The sequence below is a fragment of the Phocoena sinus genome, chromosome 14, assembly GCF_008692025.1.
Source record: "Phocoena sinus isolate mPhoSin1 chromosome 14, mPhoSin1.pri, whole genome shotgun sequence".
Lineage (NCBI taxonomy): Eukaryota > Metazoa > Chordata > Mammalia > Artiodactyla > Phocoenidae > Phocoena > Phocoena sinus.
Genome location: NC_045776.1, coordinates 72,732,642 through 72,753,296, shown reverse-complemented (window position 1 = coordinate 72,753,296; position 20,655 = coordinate 72,732,642). Strand labels below are relative to the sequence as shown.

General features: G+C 43.6%; 1 protein-coding gene across 2 annotated transcripts in view; it reads right to left on the bottom strand.

Annotated features, from left to right (window-relative positions):
• Positions 1–15,756, bottom strand: part of SPPL3 (signal peptide peptidase like 3) — a 117,938-nt gene extending 102,182 nt beyond the window's left edge. For both annotated transcript variants that reach the window (XM_032602489.1, XM_032602490.1), the window contains exon 1: positions 15,218–15,756. In XM_032602489.1, the coding sequence (XP_032458380.1) occupies positions 15,218–15,240 (23 nt within the window). In that variant the 5' untranslated portion in view covers positions 15,241–15,756. The remainder of the gene's footprint in view (positions 1–15,217) is intronic.
• Positions 15,757–20,655: the final 4,899 nt, after the last annotated feature.

Below are 20,655 nucleotides of genomic sequence, written 5' to 3'. Positions count from 1 at the left end.
CTGATCGCTATCTCCTTATCCCTAGCCCATCCTTGAGGCAACGAACTGATCACAGGGGGCCACAACCTGATTGCCTTTAGGGGCCAGGTAAATAATATAAACTAGTGATGTAGAGACTCAGTGTACAGGAACAGAATGTGGTAGGGACTGAGGCAAATTAGAAAATGTACTCCATGGGGGACTTCCCTGGTGGTCCAGTGGTTAAGACTCTGCAGTTCCACCACAGGGGGCGCAGGTTCGATCCCTGGTCAGGGAACTAAGATCCCACAGGCTGCGAGGTGCAGCCAAAAAAAAAAAAAAGAAAATGTACACTATGAGTAAAGGCACTCAAATATTAAGACACTTTTGACCAAATTCAGTCCTTCCAGTAATCAAATGATTGGGACACACAGTCTATATAATGGCCCACCCTGAAATCTCCTTTCTCTCAAAACTGTCTTAATTACATTTGCTGGCATTTAACCCAGCAAATGCCAAACAGTCTCTAACAACACCGCAAACTCATGGAAGAGAGAGGATCCTGTTTATTCTGCTTTAGTTACTATGCTGGAGTCCCAGCAGGCATAAACTCATTCATTAATTATAGAAATCAAATCTACAACTTTTTCTGTCTAGCCAAGTGAGTTGCGTGGTCAAACAGTACAAGTAGTGCATAACTATCTAAAGAACAGGCCAAAGCAGACCCTGAACATACAGAACAATTAGAATTACAACCAAACAACAGCAGATCCAACAGATTTCTTTCATTTGCTAAGAACAATGGAACCTCATACACCCTTAATGATGAGGGAGACCAATGTTTTTCTTCCTCTTGCTAACTAATCTCTACTCACCATAAAAATTTGACCTGTAAGGAGCTTGCCTCTCTGTACCCTTCTAAAGACTGTCTTCCACATTAAAAAAAAAAGGGGGGGGGAGGGGTCAGTAACAACATAAAATTAAAGAACCAGAAATACAGGCTGATAAAGCACTCATCTGTTTTTCCTAATGATACACAATCATCATACATGTGAGCAGAAATCTAGATCATAAACTCTTAGACCTCCAGGACTGTACTGTAAAATATGGTAGCTGCTAGCCACATGTAGCTACTGAGCTCTTGAAATGTGGCTAGTCTGAACTGAGAAGACTTTGTGCTAAAAATATAACATAAAATATTTCGTTAATAAGTTTTGTATTGATTATATACAATCAATGATATGATAAATATTTCTGATATACTGAGTTAAATGACATTATTAAAATTAATTTCACTTGCTGCTTTTAATGTGGCTACTAGAAAACTTTAAATTATATATGTTCCTCACATTATATTTCTACTGGACAGTGCTTCCCCAGAGAAGGTCATATTTTACAACTAATTCCTCTAGTGAGTACCTTCCTGGCAAAAAGAGATATGGAGCCCCCCACCCCCGCAACAAAACCACAACAACTTCAGTCATTAAACCAGTCCCAGGACTACTGATGATGCAGCAGGTTGCCAGAGCAATCTGGTCATTCACTTACCCAAAGGGAAGTAACAGTCATCTGAGGCTAATTTCTTCCTAAATGATTCTAGCATGTAAAAAATACAAGGAGTAGTCTGAAGAAAAATCTGTGAGCCAAAAGATTATATTTTTTTCCCTCAATGCTGGATTTTTAGGTAACTAAAACTGAGGTTCAACTTTGGTACTACACTGTTAAGAACAAACAGATCTAACCTTCTAAAACCACTGCTTTTTTCCTCTTTTATAAATTCTAAGATATAAATATTACACAAAAACTACTCACACCCACTAGGATGTCTATAATTAAAAAGATGGACAATGACAAGAATTGGTGGGCATTTGGAGAGATCAGAACCCTCAGACATTGCTGTGGGAATACAAAATGGTGCAGCCATTCTGGAAAACAGCTTGGCAGTTCTTCAAAATGTTAAACACAGAAACCCTAAGAGCCAGCAATTCCATTCCTAGGTATCTACCCAAGAGAAATGTAAACATATCTGCACAAAAACTTTTACATAAATGTTCATAGCAACATTATTATACATAATAGCCAAAAAGTGAAAACCCAAACAACCATGGACAAATGTGTATAAATAGACTAATGTGGTATATACATACAACTGAATATTTGGCAATAAAAAGGAATGAAGCACTAATACATGCTACAACATGATGGACCCTGAAAACATTATGCGAAGTGAAATAAGTCAAAAGACCACATATTTTATTACTCCATTTATATGAAATAGACAAGTCCACAGAAACCATAAGCACATTAGCAGCTGCCAGGGCTGGGGAAAAGGGAGAAACGAAACAGGTACAGGGTTTCCTTTGGGATGGAAAAAATGCTCTAAAATTGACTGTAGTGATAGTTGCACAACTTTGTGAATGTACTAAAAACCACTGGATTGTATATTTTAAATTAGTGAGTTGTACAGTATGTGAATTATATCTCAAAAAAGCTATTTTAAAAACATAAACCATTAGAATGAAAACCATAATGTTATAGAAAGGGACCTATATGAAATCCTTCATTTTAGATAGAACAGAATGAACAAGTGAAAGCTAGCCATATGAAAAGGAAGAGAGAATTTCAACTATGGTTGTCTGCATTACTGGCCCGAATTCCTCACCCCTCCCCAAATATGCTCCTTAGCCCTGTGATTCTGCAGCTCCGCCCACGAAAACGGCAAGGTTTAGTTTTGTGGCTCCTTGTCTTTGGGTTCCACCACATGACTTGTTTTGGCCGAAAGAATGAAGCAGAAATGGTAGTATGCCAGTTCTGAGCCTGAGCTTCAAGAAGCCTTGCATGTTCCCACTTGCCCTCTTGTGCTTCTACCACTGTCATGAGAAGAACTTCCCTTGGGTAGCTGCTGCCCATTCAGCCTGGGCTCCAAAATGCACACACATGAAGCAGTCACCCAGCTGACTTATAGATCTGAAGCAAGAAGCAAAGTTGTCCCAGCCAACGTGAAGATCAATTGATATTTTAAGCACTGAGTTATGGGGCAATTTGTTATGCAGTATTATGGTGGCAATAGTTAACCAATACAGTAGCCAATTCTCCCACTGTATTTTGAAAAGGTTCCAAGAATGAAAGTGATTATCAAGGTAAGTCCAGCTTAGCACCTTGAATAAAAAGTTTCATTTACTCAGCTTAAGAGAGCGATCTATGTATCTCAAAAGATATTTAATGCTTGTCCCTTTAAGCTCTTAAACTAAAGGTTGAGAGCAATTTAAGATATTACATACTCTTCCATCTTACTAATTTTATTATTTTAAGATTATTATTTTAAAAAATTAAAGACAGAATAATACTAATTTAAATAAACTAGGTACCAAACCACTGAAGATAAAGACATGAACAAACTATAACTCATGTCCTCAAAACTTTACGGGGAGATAAACAAGGAAACAAACAACTGAAAGAGGCAAGTGCAGTGTACTAAGAGAACAAAAAGAAGGGTCATCCAGGAGCAAAGATGAGAAAGAATGAAGAGGTTACCTGTTATTCCCTTTTTTCTAAGTTGGTTGATAACCTTTAGTTTGGCTTTTAGAATTTCTGCTATCCATGAATACCAGCCTAATACATCATCCTTAGGCCTGCAGGTTATTTTCACCATCGTGCAGCATGCAAAGGTTCAAAAACAAACTCCTAATTCCCCAAACTTCTGGTTTATGCCTATTCCAGATGACTAGGTTATTTAATTAATTTATTTATTTATTTGGCTGCGTTGGGTCTTCGTTGCTGCATGTGGGCTTTCTCTAGTTGCAGCGAGTGGGGGCTACTCTTCGTTGCGGTACACGAGCTTCTCATTGCATTGGCTTCTCTTGTTGCGGAGCACTGGCTCTAGGCACGCGGGCTTCAGGAGTTGCAGCACTCGGGCTCAGTAGTTGTGGCTCACGGGCTTAGCTGCTCTGCAGCAAGTGGGATCTTCCCGGACCAGGGCTTGAACCTGTGTCCCCTGCATTGACAGGCAGATTCTTAACCACTGCGCCACCAGGGAAGTCCCAACTAGGTTACTTAATTCTGACCTAAGACTGAATCACTACTGTATCTATGAAATTTAAAATATGCACACACCAGGGCTTCCGTGGTGGCACAGTGGTTGAGAGTCCGCCTGCCAATGCAGGGGACACGCGTTCGTGCCCCAGTCCGGGAAGATCCCACATGCCGCGGAGCGGCTGGGCCCGTGAGCCATGGCCGCTGAGCCTGCGTGTCCGAAGCCTGTGCTCCGCAACGGGAGAGGCCACAACAGTGAGAGGCCCGCGTACCGCAAAAACAAAACAAACAAACAAAAATAATATGCACACACCAAGCCATATATTTTTAAATTGCCCTTTCTGACAAATATATGATATCGCTTATACATGGAATCTAAAAAAATGGTACAAATGAACTTATTTACAAAACAGAAATAGAGTCACAAATATAGAAAACAAACTTATGGTTACCAGAGGGGAAGTGGGGGAGGGATAAACTGGGAGATTGGGATTGACATATACACAATAATATATATATAAAATAGATAACTAATAAGGATCTATTGCATAGCACAGGGAACTCTTCTCAAAACGCTGGAATGACTTATATGGGAAAAGAACCTAAAAAAGAGTGAATATATGTATACGTATAACTGATTCACTTTGCTGTACAGCAGAAACTAACACAACATTTTCAATCAACTATGCTCCAATAAAAATTTTAAAAATTTAAATTTAAAAAAATTTAATTTCCCTTTCTGAATATTAATTATTAAACAAGAGACCAAAAATATGAGTCAAAAAACAGTCTTTTAGAAACAGGAAAAAAATGAAATGTAAGTTTCTACTTTTAAAAATGTTAACTTTTTAAACAGCTTAAATACAAAAAAATATGAATTTCTTAAATAGAAGCAAAAGAGAGAAAATGTTAAATTCTTCCGAAGCTAGTTTCCATATAGCTTATAGCTCTCCTCACACCTCAAAGGAAGTTTCCTGCAAAATATTTTCATTTGAAAAAAATTTCCCTAAAACTGTTTTGCTAATTGCAGAAACAAAATAGCAGAGCTTCTCCACTTACATAGGTGTCATATATGTCACATATTTAACCAGTACCTGTTTGGGAGATAAATTATAAATAGTTAGCAGTCAGTCTGTGGGCAGCTGAAGAAGACTGGAGATAAATGGAGATGACTACTCTAAAGGGCCTGTGGTCCTTTGTAAATGTCTCCCTTAGGAGTTCAGTTCCCAGGCTGAGCCACTTTCATTCTCTAGGTGCTGTATGGATATTAAGAAGTTAGGGGAATCTGGCCACAACACATGACCCAATTTAACAGTAACAATTTTACTTTTGTATTTTCTTCAAAGAGGAATGAGACGTTATGCAAGTTATTATTTTCTCTCTTCTATGTGCCCTGTCATTTTATTTTTAAGGAGACATTCTATTCTAAAATCCTGCACCTGACAAACTTCACCTCGAAAGTATTCATTCTATAAAACAAACAAAAAAAAAGGGACTTCCCTGGTGGCACAGTGGTTAAGAATCCGCCTGCCAATGCAGGGGACACGGGTTCGAGCCCTGGTCCGGGAAGATCCCACATGCCGCGGAGCAACTAAGCCCGTGCACCACAACTAATGAACCTGCAAGCCACAACTACTGAGCCTGTGTTCTGGAGCCTGCAAGCCACAATTACTGAAGCCCATGCGCCTAGAGTCCATGCTCCACAACAAGAGAAGCCACTGCAATGAAAAGCCCATGCACTGCAACGAAGAGTAGCCCCCGCTCACCCCAACTACAGAAAGCTCGCACTCAGCAACGAAGACCCAATGCAGCCAAAAATAAATAAATAAATAAATAAATTTAAAAATCTGAGTCTCTATTATGCATATAGGTCGTTAAACCACGAAATTAATGCCTTTGATCCTACCTTTACAAAGTTCACTGCCAACATGGGAAAAGAGCCACATAAATACATTCAATACAAGGTCAGAAAACCGTAAAAGCACTGCCATCTGACAGGATCAGATAAAGAACTACAGGCATCAGAAGAATATTTCTCCTGGGCCAATCAGAAGGCTCTGTAACAAGAGGACAGCATTTCAGCTGGACCTTGAAAAGACAGGTAGGACTCACATATTTCAGAGGCTTGGGAGAAAGGCTAACCAGGTATACCAGCCAGCTTAAAGAAAAGGGGAAACAGCGAGTAATCCAGTTTGGCTGAAATAACAAATTTTTAAAGAAAAGTAGGGTTACAAGGCCAGATTATTTTGAAAAGCAGACTGAAGATTGGATTTTATACTGTAGGCAATTAAAAAAGCCCTAAGAATGCAAATGTAATACAATCCAAACTAGTGACAATGTAAAGATCAAAAGAAACAAAGACTGAATGTACACTACATAGCATTCATTCCCCATCGAGTCCTCTTCACAACTCCTAACTGAAATCCAGGACTTAAAAAAAAAAAAGTAGAAATCTCTAAAACTTAAACTACAGTAAAAAACCAATTTCTTTCCAAGATCAATTTCTCCTCCTTGGCTTCAAATACACAGTTCTCTCCCTTATATAAAATAAATAAAAACAAAAGATCCTTATGACTCTGCTGTCTATATCAACCATCCTCCTTCCTTATGTCTTTCACATCCCATCTCTCAAACAAATGGCCAGTACCCAAAGGACACCTTTATTTCTTCACTACCCATCCCTAATCTGCGTTTCACCCTCACTCCTCTGATCTTTATTAGAGCACTTTCAGTAATGACTTCCTTTGCAAAGTCAATAGCCTGTTTTTTCTTCATTCTCTTTGAATCCTGAAGCTTTTTACACTACTGCCCCTAAAAATTCTCTGTGCCTTTTCTTTAATCACCATTGATTGCACTTTCCTAATTATCCTACCTCTGATGGAGCTTCCCTTGACTCCTCCTCTTCCTCCCATTTCTCAACTGTGAGTTTCCCAGGCCTCAACTCTAGTCCTCCATTCTGTCCTCTCTACACTCTCCCTCTTGGTTAACTGACCTCATCTCAAATCCTTAACTATCTTTAGCTAACCTAGCTGTGGTCCCAGGATGTATTCCTGTAATAAGACTAGATTGAACCCTATGAAGTTAGGTTTGAAAATGCTTTTTAAGATATTAGGCCTTAATATTTTTAAGGTATCAGTGCTTGTGCTAATCAGTAGCATAAGTAAGAGCATTCACTCTCTAAAACTAGCTTTTACTTCTAACGGTAGTATTTTTGCAAGCACTTTCGAGAAATGAATGTAAATTTCTGGGCATTTATAAAATCAGAGTGTACAGTCAAAGGTTTAAAAGTTAAGGCTGTCAGGCAAGGCGTGAAGATTTAGTCAAGTTTGGAAGGTCAAGCTAGACAATTCTGGGCAAAAATTAAGACAAGGAAATAACAAAAGGTCAAGCACTGTACTTAGGCCAAAATGTGTGTATAACCAGGTTGAAGAAACAATTAACAAAACTTTGATACACATGTCTTATTTAGGTCAAGAGTGAAGCCCAAGCCTGAAGCCCTCAGATAAAGGGAAGTGAGCGTGCCTGGCAGACTTGGTGTGCAGTAAGAAAAACAGATAACCCACCACTAACAGCCCCTCCTCAGGCATTTTAAGGTAGAAAATTTTCCTGTGCATTTAAAAACAAAACAAAAACGAGACAATGACTAGGATTATCCACGATTATGAGGGAAACTGCCTTCAAAAGATCAAAATACAGTTATTACGAAAAATTTTAGCCTTTATTCAAGTCACAATTTTTCTTGTTTTGTGGTAAGCAGCACTGGACTATGAAGCTTGTGACTAAACGGAGATGACCTTATAACACATTTCAAAGGCAACAACAGAGATCAATGACAACTTGCAAACTAATATTTCTATTTCTTTTTATATGGCATTATTCAAACATCTCCATAGAATTCTTACTAGGATATCTCAAAGTTTAAATGCTGTTTAAATTGTGAAACAAGAAAAATCTTTTTTGTGGGGGAGGGGAAAAATAGGGATAGGGGATTAAGAAGTACAAGCTACTATGCATAAAATAAATAAGCTACAAGGATATACTGCAGAGCACAGGTAATAAAGCCAATATTTTGCAACAACTTTAAATGGAATATAATCTCTAAAAAATACTGAATCACTATGTTGTAGAGCGGAAACTAACATAATGTTGTAAATCAACTACACTTCAATTTTTTTTAATATTAAAAAAAAAAAGAAAAATCTTATCTGCAGTGAGGAACTCTGCCTGGAACTGGTCTGGGTCTAAAAATGTAGAGAACAAATAACTTGCTTCTATATTGCATGTAGCAATTTTCAAAGCATTTTCACATATATTACCTCACTGAATCCTTAGAGCAACCCTGTGGAGTATGACAGGCATAATAACCATTGTACAAAATTCAACACTGGGACTAAGACAAGACTAGGCCACAGTTACTCAGAGATGAAAATCACCTTCAAACTAAAGACTTCTCAATTTAAAGAAACCAGAACATGGGACTCTGCTGGTGGTACAGTGGTTAAGAATCCACCTGCCAATGCAGGAGACATGGGTTCAATCCCTGGTCCGTGAAGATCCCACAGGCCGCGGAGCAACTAAGCCCATGTGCCACAACTACTGAGCCTATGCTCTAGGACCTGTGGGCCACAACTAATGAGCTCACGTGCTGCAACAACTGAAGTCCACGCACCTAAAGCCCATGCTCCACAACAAGAGAAGCCACTGCAAGGAGAAGCCCATGCACTGCAACGAAGAGTAGCCCCCGCTCGCCGCAACTAGAGGAAGCCCGCGCACAGCAACGAAGACCCAACACAGCCAAAAATAAATTAATTTTAAAAATAGAAAGGAAAAGAAAAAAAATAAATCAGAACAGAATTAGATCCTATCTTAGGATATCAAATAAAATTTAATGAGTGGTACTGACAGAACTGAATACTTTGAGTGATCCCTTATATTCAGTATAATTTATAAACATGTAAAAAGCAATTAAAACACACCTCTACTTTAGTGCATTTTTAAAAAATCCTTTAGTGGTTCTTCATTATCAAACCTGGAACTCCAAAACAGATTATCAAGTTTTCTTACCAAGTTAGGGTGAACCGGACCAATCAAGAAATGGGATTTTCTCTTAGGTCTCTATTTGGCTGCTACATATTCAACGGTCTAATGCCTTAAAAGTATTTTCAAACCTAACTTTTTCATAGGAGCTCAATCTAGTCTTATCACAGCAAATGAGTGGGTCTGATTTATTTTAAGCTGTGGCCCTAATGAGATCTACTAACAAAATCTGAGAGGTAATTCATTGTGAGCATCATGGGAACTAACTGTAGATTTTCCCTGTAAAACTGAATTTGGTCACATGGAGCCCCTCTAGACATCTAAGAGGTTAAAATTCCAGAAAAGGAGAACTCTGCCTCTAACTCTTTAAGTGAGGATTAGAAAATATGCTATAGAAACTCAAAGTTGCAAACGTTTCTTGATTTATACATACAACAAATAAAACCACTCTTTTCCTTTAACTCCTAAGAAGGAACCATTAAACTCCAGAAAATATAGAATTTTGAAAATAAAATTATACTTCTGGCTCTATTGTCAAGGACAGCAATCACATAAAGTTTCAGGTACTAATGTAGCCAACTAAAACAGCACTTCATTAGACGTTTTCTTCTTAGGGCATCCTTGATTTTTCATGAGATGCTTTGATGAAACAGGTAAGCATGATGAAAACTAAATAAGTTATTAATGTTGAAGTAAAATACAATTATACAGAACTACATAACACCTCAATTCAATGGCATTTATTATCTCTAAAATAAATGATCACAGAAATCTATTTTGAGAAATGCATGAACATTAGGCATTTTAATTCGTAGTACTACTTGATAAATTACAGGCTGATATGGTTACCAAGTCCCCAGATCCCCAATGCTGAGGAAACATAAGAAACATTGAGGAAGGTTATTTCAATACAAATTCATGGTCTTATCTTTGGGTAATTTTAGCTTGAATCATGTATTGCCAAAACATTATTATCTTTTTTTTTTAAATTTACTTATTTTGGTTGCGCCAGGTCTTAGTTGTGGCAGAAGGACTCCTTAGTTGCAGCATGCAAACTCTTAGTTGTGGCATGCATGTGGGATCTAGTTCCCCGACCAGGGATCGAACCCATGTCCCCTGCATTGGAAAGCGGATTCTCAACCACGCCACCAGGAAGTCCCCAAAACATTACTATCATAGCACTTTACAGGCAAAACATGTTTTAAAAATAATAAGCAAATCTAAAGTCTATAATGCTAGACACACATTTTCAAGTAAATAGTTTCTCTCTGAAAAACTTTCACCAGATGCAATGATCACAAGACAATCAGATATGATCATAACAGATACAGTGATACATAACAGAAATCCAAAACCAGATATAACTTCCATTCATTCTAGAGATCTGCTTTGCTTTTCATTCTCCAGTTTAGCATTATTTGCAAATACCTGACATTGACAATGTTCACTGTCACACAACATATCATCTCAATATAATGCAGTCCTTAGAACAGATCTTCAGACAGGCAGCCCAGGGGGAGGCATGTTCATTCACTGTTCAGTAAATACTTGCCAAACCACCTATTATATGCCAAGCACTGGACAGAGCACCAAAAGAGAAAAACTTTTACCTCTGTGTAACCTGTAGTTTGTTTACTATCTGTCATCCCTCAAAAACACATACAAAATGAGGCCATGAAGAGCCCCACTAATGAATTTGGATTTTATTCTAAATGTGGCCAAAAGCCATTAAAGAGTTTTAAACAGAGGACTGACATGACCTGAGTTAGGCTGTCAGAAGACTACTCAGGAGAATGGATGGCCACTGTGCGGAGAATGGAGGGAACCAGTGAGGAGGCTAACAAGGAACTCAAGCAAAAGAGGGATGGCTTAGAGTAGTGACTGTGGACAAGGAAGCAGACAGATTCAGTGTTGGAGTCTTGGTGTGCAACAGTCTTGACTTTGAACCGTTTTTCTATTTATATCTTTGGGCAAGTCACTTACACTCTCTGAGCCTCAGTTTCCTTACTGAGCAATGATTGTAAAGCCCCAGCACACAGAAAACACACAATAAATTATGATGATACTACTTTGGTAATGAAATTCATGTGAATGAGGTTCACATGGACTGACTTCCTTTTCCCCCTACACAGCAACATTCACCCTAATATAAGTAATTTTTACCAAGATTCAAGTGCAAGTATATACAAGTACTGCACTGACTCCAAGAAGAGAGAAGGTACTATTTCTCACAGAACTTACGCTAAAACAACTGCTCATAAATATACATTGAGCAAGGTGTTTCTCTCAAATTAATAAAAGTCTACTTTGCACCTTCAATGTGTGTTTTCATATGCATGCTTTTATTTCCTCAGTTTTTATGAATAAAAAGGATACAAGCAGAATCTTGTGGTTAATCGTGACCCGTGATAAAGACTGTGGTGTTACTACCAATTATTTTAATTTCTTCTGTCAATCGCTTTTATTTAAAACTATTAAGGGATGGTACCCTTCACTCTTACAACACTGAGACACCAGGAAACTAAGTTACCAAAAGCTCTCTTTTGTAAGTATATGTATTACAAACACTCATCTATCTGTAGCTTCCTCTTACACTCAATATTCTTTCAACAAAGGACGAACCACACTGAAAACCTATCATATTCAATTGTTCAGTATTTACTAAGCAGGAGCTATGGGCAAGACAATGTGCTAGGCACTAGAGGAGGACAAAGGTTAGTGTAACTGCATCCTTACCCTCAAAAAACTTACCATCCAGTGAGGAGACTAGGTATTTACACTTGAAAAGGAAGAAGTGAGGCAGACAAAACAAGTGTCAAAAACAAAGAGCTGGGACTTCCCTGGTGGTGCAGTGGTTAAGAATCCGCCTGCCAATGAAGAGGAGGCGGGTTCAATCCCTGGTCCGGCAAGATCCCACAGGCCGCGGAGCAACTAAGCCCGTGCGCCACAACTACCGAGCCTGTGCTCTAGAGCCCTCGAGCCACAACTACTGAAGCCTGCGCACCTAGAGTTCCGTGCTCTGCAACAAGAGAAACCACCGCAATGAGAAGCCCGCGCACCACAACAAAGAGTGGCCCCGGCTCGCCGCAACTATAGAAAGCCCATGCACAGCAACGAAGGCCCAACGCGGCCAAAAATAAATAAATTTAAAAAAACCACAAAGAGCTTACTTTCAGTTGGGGTGGTCAGAAAATGCTTCACAGCTGGGTAACAGAACTTTGATAGAATTTGCTAGGAAAAAAGCAGGCACAAGAAACTAGAGAACAGCATGAACTTCTTTCTGTGTAGCGGTTTTTTTTTTAATCTATTATGAAAATGTTTAACATGTAAAAGTATACAGAATAATTGGACTCACCACTGAGATTCAACAATAATCAACTCATGGCCAATCCTGTTTTATAATTTACATGTCTTACTCCACAAAAATCCTAAAGGAACCTATTTTCATATGTTCCTACCTTCTTCACTGACTCCACCTCAGACATATCCATACCACCACAGTAGTCTCCACAAGGTTGATTTTCCTAAAGACCACATACAAATAAAGTGCAAACCTATTTTCAAAAAAATCAACTCTTGATTGTTGATCAAACCAAGGGAACAGTGACAAAGACACTGCAAAATGACAGACAATCCAAAACGGTTTACATGTACTTTGGGCATACCCTTTCCATACTTACACTTCAATGAGAATGAATAAAGTCATGGAGAATTCATGCCACAACAACAACAACAAGAAAAAGCACCACAGTTGAAGTATCTGGGACAAATGATTTGGGCTCCTGAGCCTAAGTTTCCTCCTCTATAAAATAGGGAAAGATCACCTACCTCAGGGACTTGTGAGAATCAAGGAGGTGTATATATTAAATGTCACATGGATAGTTCTTTATATTATTGCCTGGTTGACCTGGGAAGAACTACTCAGGAAGAAAGCTGCCTGGCTTCCCAATCCTTTCCCTCCATACACCACCCTCTTCCAAGATGCTGTAAAAACTTTCTCCATCTCAAAACATGCTAAAGGTGAGGAGCTAAGCATTCTGATTTCAAGAAGCTTCTTTCTTTACCTGTAAAGCAAACTAAGGGACCTGAGATTGAGGGACCTGAGATTGAAGGAAGTATTTCAGGAGGATAAATCTTATAAACTGTCAAACTTCACTAAACAACCCTCCTTTAAGTAGCAGAGCCATCCAACATCACACAGTGTGTGGCCAACCTACCTAGTAAAACACTCTCATTATCCCCAATTCTTGGCCACTGTGCTTACTCTTTGAACCATCCACGGCCTCTCTACAGCACAGTACAAACAGAAGGATCGTCATCAGGACTCTCAGCTGGGCCAGAGTGTTAAGACGCTCAAGATGAGTGAGTTAGCACAAGGCACGCAGGGGCACCTTCACTTCCTTTCTTATTCTGTCCATAAGAAAGCTCTAATTCTTTAGAAACATTCTAATCCTGTGTTCCGAATCACCTGCTACGGAGAGGCAGCTCACTGTTGCTCAAAACAAAGTAGTTTAAACGTCTTTTAAAAATACATATGTTGTCACAACTGTTCACTAAGATTTTAATTCTTGCTTTAGCATTGCTTTCTCTCAATCTCTCAGTTATCTTCTTTTTGAGATTGTATATACATCACTGAAGTTCCCTTTTGAATTACTGTCTTCAATCACCAATCCTCTTCCCCTATGTGAAGACACAATGAGTTCCTGACTTCTCATAACCCCAACCACCACAAATCATCCACTCAGTTAAAGCCTTCTACCCAAGGCCATTCCTTATTTTCAGATATTACCCATTTCTTTGCTGTTTCCCTAAGATAATTACAATATACTAAAACATGGCACCTTACAGTTTACCCTGTGCTTTGTAAAGTTATTCATTTAATCCTTACAGTTTATGAAAAAGGTAATCCCCCTATTTTATAGGTAAGGAGAAAAGAATGGAAAACTTACTATCTTGTCTAGTTGTAAAGCGAGTTAAGTGGTGAACCCGACATCCAAACCAACTCTAAACGCCATGCTCTTCCCACTCTACTATGCTCTTTTCTAAGAAGGGAAAGCCTCTAGAGTTCTATCCCAAACCACATTGGCTTCACAGAGTAAACCATCTTCTAACAATCGCTCTAGACTGCAACCAGATTTTCCATCCCTGCACCTACCATCATCCCATTTCTTGCTTCCTCCCCACTCCACTCCTCAATGATACTATCGCCATTCCTTCAACTCCCTCCTGCAAATATTCTACCTCTGCCTGCTAAAGGGAGGTGTCTCATCCCCCTTTCCCCAAACCGCAGCACTCCCTTCTCAAGACAGGTATGTTCTCATTCCATAAACTACATAGTACGCTTCTCAGTCCTTAACAAGATATTTTATAACTTTAAAAAGTCCCATTAAAATGGACATAACTTGTAGATCCTCCATCCCCACATGTGACCCAGGGCACCGGGCCACTTCATATTCTACAGAACAGGATACCAACCCTTACAAAGATTCTGCCCAGGCCCCACAGTCACCAATGACTTCCTGTCCAGAATCTAGTTATCCAAACAGTCTCCCCTTCCAACCTCTTCACCAGGGTGTCCCTCCAGGGTTCCCAAGACTCTCTCCTTCCGCAGCTTTCCTCCGCTCACACCTGGGCCTCTGCCCACCTCACCAACTCTCCATTCACTCCCCATCCCAAGGCTAAGCAGCAGCCCCAGTAGAGGTGGCTCCTCCTCTCTCACAACTTCCAAGTTCGGCCTCTTATCACCTGTTCTCAGAAGATGCCTCTCAGCTGCGTGGCCCACCTTTGCCCCAGCCCACCCCTCTCCACCTTTTCCATTGCTCCTGCCCATCAGCCACCCCCTCAGGCCAGTTCCGGGGTGCCCGCGTTAATCCACTTCCCTTCCGTGGGCTTCCCACCCCGGAGTCAAGCTCCCCTTCCCCATCACCTGCTCCGCCCATGACCAGATGACATCCGCCGCGGAGGCCTCCTCCTCCTCCAACCCCCTCCTCGGACGCTGGGTCCCTGGCCGCTTAACGCCTTCCCCGAGCGCCTGCCGCCCCCTTCGGTGGGGGTGAGGGGGGCGTGCACCCCTATCCCGCGGCCCCCCCAACAGGCACCTGTTCCTTCTCCTCTTCCCCCCGGGCTGGCCTCGCCGGCGCCCCGACCCCCACCCTCGCCGCGCCCCGGTCTCCCGGAGCCCCGCACTCACCACGAGTAGGTCTGCTCCGCCATGGCGCTGACTCTGGAGGGCTCCGCGGCAGGATATGACCGGGCCCGGCGGCGGGGGAACGAACGGACGGCGGGCTCGCTGAGGCCGGGAACGGAAGGCGCGGCCGCGGCCCGGCGCTCGCTCGCTCGTTCACACCGCGGGCGGGCGGGCCGGGAAGGCGGCTGGCGGGGAGAGGCCGGGCTCCGAGGCGGCCCCGCTCCCTGGGCCCCGGGGCGGGGCGGGCTCCGCTCTCGGCCTCCCTCACCGGCGGCGGCGGCGGCGGCTCCGCTGCAGCTCTGAACCCAACATGGCGGCGGCGGCGGCGCTGAGAACAAGGGGGCCCCGGGGCGGGCGAACGGCAAGAGGGCCCCGCTCTCACTGCGCGCTGGGCCGCGGGAGCCCCGCGCTCGTGCGGCGGCGGCGGCGGCCGGAGGACATGGCCAGCGGGCGGAGGCGGAGGCGGCGGCGGCGGCAGCGGCTGAGGGGGGCGCTAAGCGGTGAGCCGAGGCCGCTCCGCTCACACCCGCGAAGGGGAGGTGAGGAGGGGGCGGGGGCGAGCCTTGGCCCTGCGCGGGTCACGTGTCCAAAACACGCTCACGTGATGCGCGCGCCCCGCCCCTCGCGCCGGGCCCATGCGCGGAGACGTCGGTTCCTTAGTTCGAGGCGACAGTTGCTCTCTCGGCTTCTGACTGTTCGGCCGCCTCCCGCCGCTTGGTGCCGCACCCTCCCAACGCGGAGCGGTCGCCTGGGACCCCCCCTCCCCTTACCCTTTCTGAGGGGCTGCTGCAGCTAGCCAATCAGGGGCCCCGATGCGCGTCTGTTGGATGCCACTCAGCTGTCACCCATCAATCAAGAGTCTGCTGGCCGTGGGTTCCCAGCTGTCAGTCAACTTGGCAGTCAGCAGGCGGAACGCTGCATGCCTTCGTTCGTATGTTCGTTGGTTCATTCATTCGTTTGGCAAATATTCCACGCAGCCAGCTTTTATTGCGCCCAGACTCTGTGCCAAGTCCTCTGGGGCCAAGTCGAATACGCCACACTTGCCTATAGTCAGTCAGCAGATATTTACTGGGTGCCAACTATGTATCAATTCATTCTGCTGGGTCTCTGCCCTCTGAGAGCTTACATTCTAGAGGAAACGACATAGATAACCCAAGCTGACAAATAAGTGACGATCATTTCAGATGCTGCTAAGTTTTATGAAGATTATAACACAAGGTAATGGGACAAAGAGTGTGCAGGGGTGGGGACTAGTTTCTATAGGATGGTGAAGGAAGGCCTGGTGGAGGAGGTGACATCTGAGGATGAGGAGGAGCTGACCACGCAAGAGCAAATCTCAGGGAACAGCCCATCTGGAGGACTGGAGGCAGGCAAAGAAGTAAACTTAATAGAGCTAGACCCAGAGACCGACAGAATGAATCTGGGGCTTAGGAGGAGAGAGGAGGCAGAGATGAACTGAGCCCAGGGGCACCGCGGAATACTTTTCCAGGACCTGATGAGGCAGTCTGAAAGAGTGAGCGGCTTACTAGGAGAAATGACATTATAGAAAAAGAATGACATGAGGAAAGGCCCAAAGATGTGAAGGCTTGGAGTGAGCTTGGATCCAGGAGAGGGATGGATGATTCCTGCTGGAGAGTGTTGAGAGACTGAAAAAGTGCTCTGAGGCCAGAATTTGAAGGGCCTAGCTAAGCCTCCCTGCCACTTACTATGTTCACGAATGAAAATGAGCAGTGCAGCTCCAGGTTTTAGAAGCGTGCCTGGGCAACAGACACACTAGACTTCCCAGACCCCCATTCTCCACAGGGAGCAGAGCTGGCACACCTGAAACCAGCATACTCAAGATGCTCTGCAGCTGGACCAATTTCAGGCCAGGATCTAGCGCTGCTCCAGTTTCCCAAGACCTGCCCAGCCTTACACCACGGAACGCCAGGGAACACCACGCCCTGAATCTATCTCCAAATGGATCAGTTAGCCATTGCCCATACATCTGCCACTTGCCCATTCCCCAGGGGGAACCCTTCCATGAGAAAACCAAGTACACTTTTCCTTCAGAAGCCATCTCTCCTTCCTCCTTCCCCCACTGCCAGGGAGGGGCTAGGACCCTCCAGTCAGGTTCAATGTGTTTCCTGAAGCTCCACCAGAGAGCCCTGGAAAAGGTTAAGATGATAAGATCAAGGTTTCCCCAGAGGGTTAGAGGCAGGGCCCCAAGAATATACCAGATCACCAAGGGCCACTCCCCTGCCCATTCACAGAAAGGTACCAGCCTGCAAATATCTGCCCAGCTCTAAATGGCGCTGGATGTGGAGATATCATGGGAGACAGGAAAGCAAAGAGCCTAAATTTTTTATTTCATTTAGTTCTTACAGCTTTTCCAGGTGCTCTTACAGAATGTCAACTCTACGCTTGAATGTGATATACAGTCATTCTGAGTCTGAAATGGGTGAGGCTTCAGGCCCCATGAGAAAGGCCAGAAACTATTGGCACAAATGGCTTTGGGAGGTGCAGAGTCTCCTTCCCTGGAGAGCTAAGAACAAAACAGACCAGACATGTCACTAATGAAACAAAAAGACACACTGAGGCCCTGGGCAATTCACCTGGGCTTTCGTTCCCAGTGAGTCAGAGAAGGCAAAGCCAAGCGCAAACTTGGTATTGGAGGGATGGAACAGGAGGTGCTGAGGAAAGAAAGTCAAGGCCTTCCCAGAAGCAAAGGGACCATTTTTTGCACCGAGAAAAATCTGGTGGAAGAAAGGAGGGAGAAGGGGTCTGGGTGAAGGTATGGGGTCTGAAATGAGAAGTAAGGTTTTCTTCTCTCCGTGTAAACCAGAGGCCCTCCAAGCATCTCTTGGGAAGACATGTGAAGGCAGACCGTATAAGAAGCCAAACAGCATTTGGCAGGGCTGGGAGGTATCCAGGCCATGGAAAGCCTATGTGCGTGGTCCAGGCAGATGGAGTGTGAGCCCAGAAACTGGTGGCTTAAGTGTCTCAGGCTAAGGTTGCCCAGATGTAGAAGGCACCTCCAGGTCCTGGTCAGGACCTCTGCAGGCTTGAAGTCCCCTGGAGAAGGCCAGGCTGAAATAAATCTCAAGTCTGTCCACTGGCTGGAGGCCACCCAGCCTGGGGTACTTGGAGAGTGACTTTCAGTCCCTCTGCCAGCAGCACTCAGCTCCAGGCTGGAGCAGTCCCAGGTGGTATCTATGGCACCTCTGGGCCTCAGCCGGGGAGTCAGGTGTGCTTGGCAGGAGACACAGGCACAGGCTCCCCCCGGGAGGGGTGCCTGGTTCCCCCCACTGACGCCCAACCACCACACAGGTGGGAGGGCCACAGCTTGTGAAATATTTGTTGAAAGAGGCAATGGAAGTTCCTCTAATTATCACCACGGTAATTATAGGACTGCTCCTTCTACCAAGTGTGTTCAAAAGAGACTTGGTGAGTCTCCCCAGGACATGTCATCTGCCTCAGGTGCAGGCTTCAGGGAGCAGGCATTGCCAGGTTTGACTGGGCTGCTTAGGTGCTGCTTCTGAGAGGGTCAAAGGCTCAGGTCTGACTGGTCCCCACCTGCCTCTGCAGCCCATTTCTCACCTCTATGCAATACTCCCAACACACACACACACACACACACACACACAAACACACGCACTGAACCGCTTGCAGCTTCCAATGGGCTATGCTCTTCTTTGCTTCAAAATCTCTGCTTCTCAACTGCTGCTCATTAAGTTTGAAGCTTGGCTTCTATGTCCCCTCCTTCAGTAAGTCTCACTTGACCAAACCTAGGCTGGGTTAGGTACTCCTGCCCCACACTCCCACAGACCCCTGAATTTCCCGGTGTCTTAGCACTTAGCACAGACAATGGTCACTGCCTGTTTACTTGTCATCTTCTCCCTCTGGATTGCGAATGCCTTGTGGGAAGGGACTGTGGCTTGTTGCCAGTTCCATTTTCTGTGTCCAGCGCAGAACTCAGCTCAGAGAAGCTCAAAGTTTGTGGAATGAATGCTTGAGTGAGCGAGAAGGCAAACCAGGTTTCAGAACAACTGGTTCTGCCTGATAGTCCCATGATTCTGTCCATGATCTCAAATTCAGCACCCTCTCCCATCCCCCACGGCCTCCTCCCGGCTGAGAAAGAGAATCCTTAGGGGCAGAGAAATCTCTGTTAGAGACATTATAGGAAGAAAGATGATTGGAGGTAAGGTACATGGTAAGCTTATCAGGTATCAGCTCACTTGCAGTCTTTGATCATGAGGGTTTTTTTTTTTCCAAAAATAATACTTTACTTTTTAAGAGCCGTTTTTTTTTTTAATATTTATTTATTTTGGCTGCACCTGGTCTTCATTGTGGTATGTGGGCTTCTTAGTTGCGGCATGTGGGATCTAGTTCCCCGACCAGGGATGGAACTCAGGCCCCCTGCGTTGGGAGTGCAGAGTCTTACCCACTGGACCACCAGGGAAGTCCCTTAAGAGCAGTTTTAGGTTTACAGAAAAATTGATGGGAAAGTACAGAGAGTTCCCACATACTCCCTCTTCCCCAACAAGGTTTCCCTTATTATTTACATCTTGCATTAGTATGGTACATTCCGTACAATTGATGAGCCAATAATGGTATATTCTTATTAACTAAAGTCCATAGTTTACATTAGGGTTCACTCTTTGTGTTGTACATTCTATGGGTTTTGACAAATGTATGATATGTATCTACTTCCACAGTGTCATGCAGAATAGTTTCACTGCCCTAAAATTCCCCTTTGTTCCCCCTATTCTTCCCTCCCTCCCTCCCTCCCTCCCTCCCTCCCACTAAACCTCTGGCAACCACCAGTCTTTTCACTGTCTCCACAGGCTTGCCTTTTCTAGAATGTCATATAGTTGGAATCATACAATATGTAGACTTTTCAGATTGGCTTTTTTTTTCACTTAGCAATATGCTTTTGAGTCTTCTCTGTGGGACTTCCCTGGTGGTCCAGTGGTAAAGAATCTACTTTGCAATGCAGGGGACACGGGTTCTATCCCTGGTTAGGGAACTAAGATCCCACATGCCGCGGGGCAACTAAGCCCACATGCCACAACTACTGAGCTCACGCACCTCAACTAGAGCCTGCGTGCCGCAAACTACAGAGCCCATGCACCCTGGAGCCTGTGTGCCACAACTAGAGAAGAGAAAACCCACAGGCCACAACTAGAGAGAAGCCTGCGCACCACAACGAAGAGCTCGCGTGCCGCAATGAAAGATCCTGCATGCCTCAACGAAGATCCCGCGTGCCACAACTAAGACCCAATGCAGCCAAAGGAAAAAAAAAATCTCTGTCTTTTCGTGGCTTGATACCTTGTTGTTGTTGTTTGTTTGTTTTTTTGTTGTTGTTTTTTAATCACTGAATTATATTCCATTGTATGAATGTATCAGAGTTTGCTTATCCATTCACCTATTGAAGGACAGCTTGGATGCTTCCAGGTTTT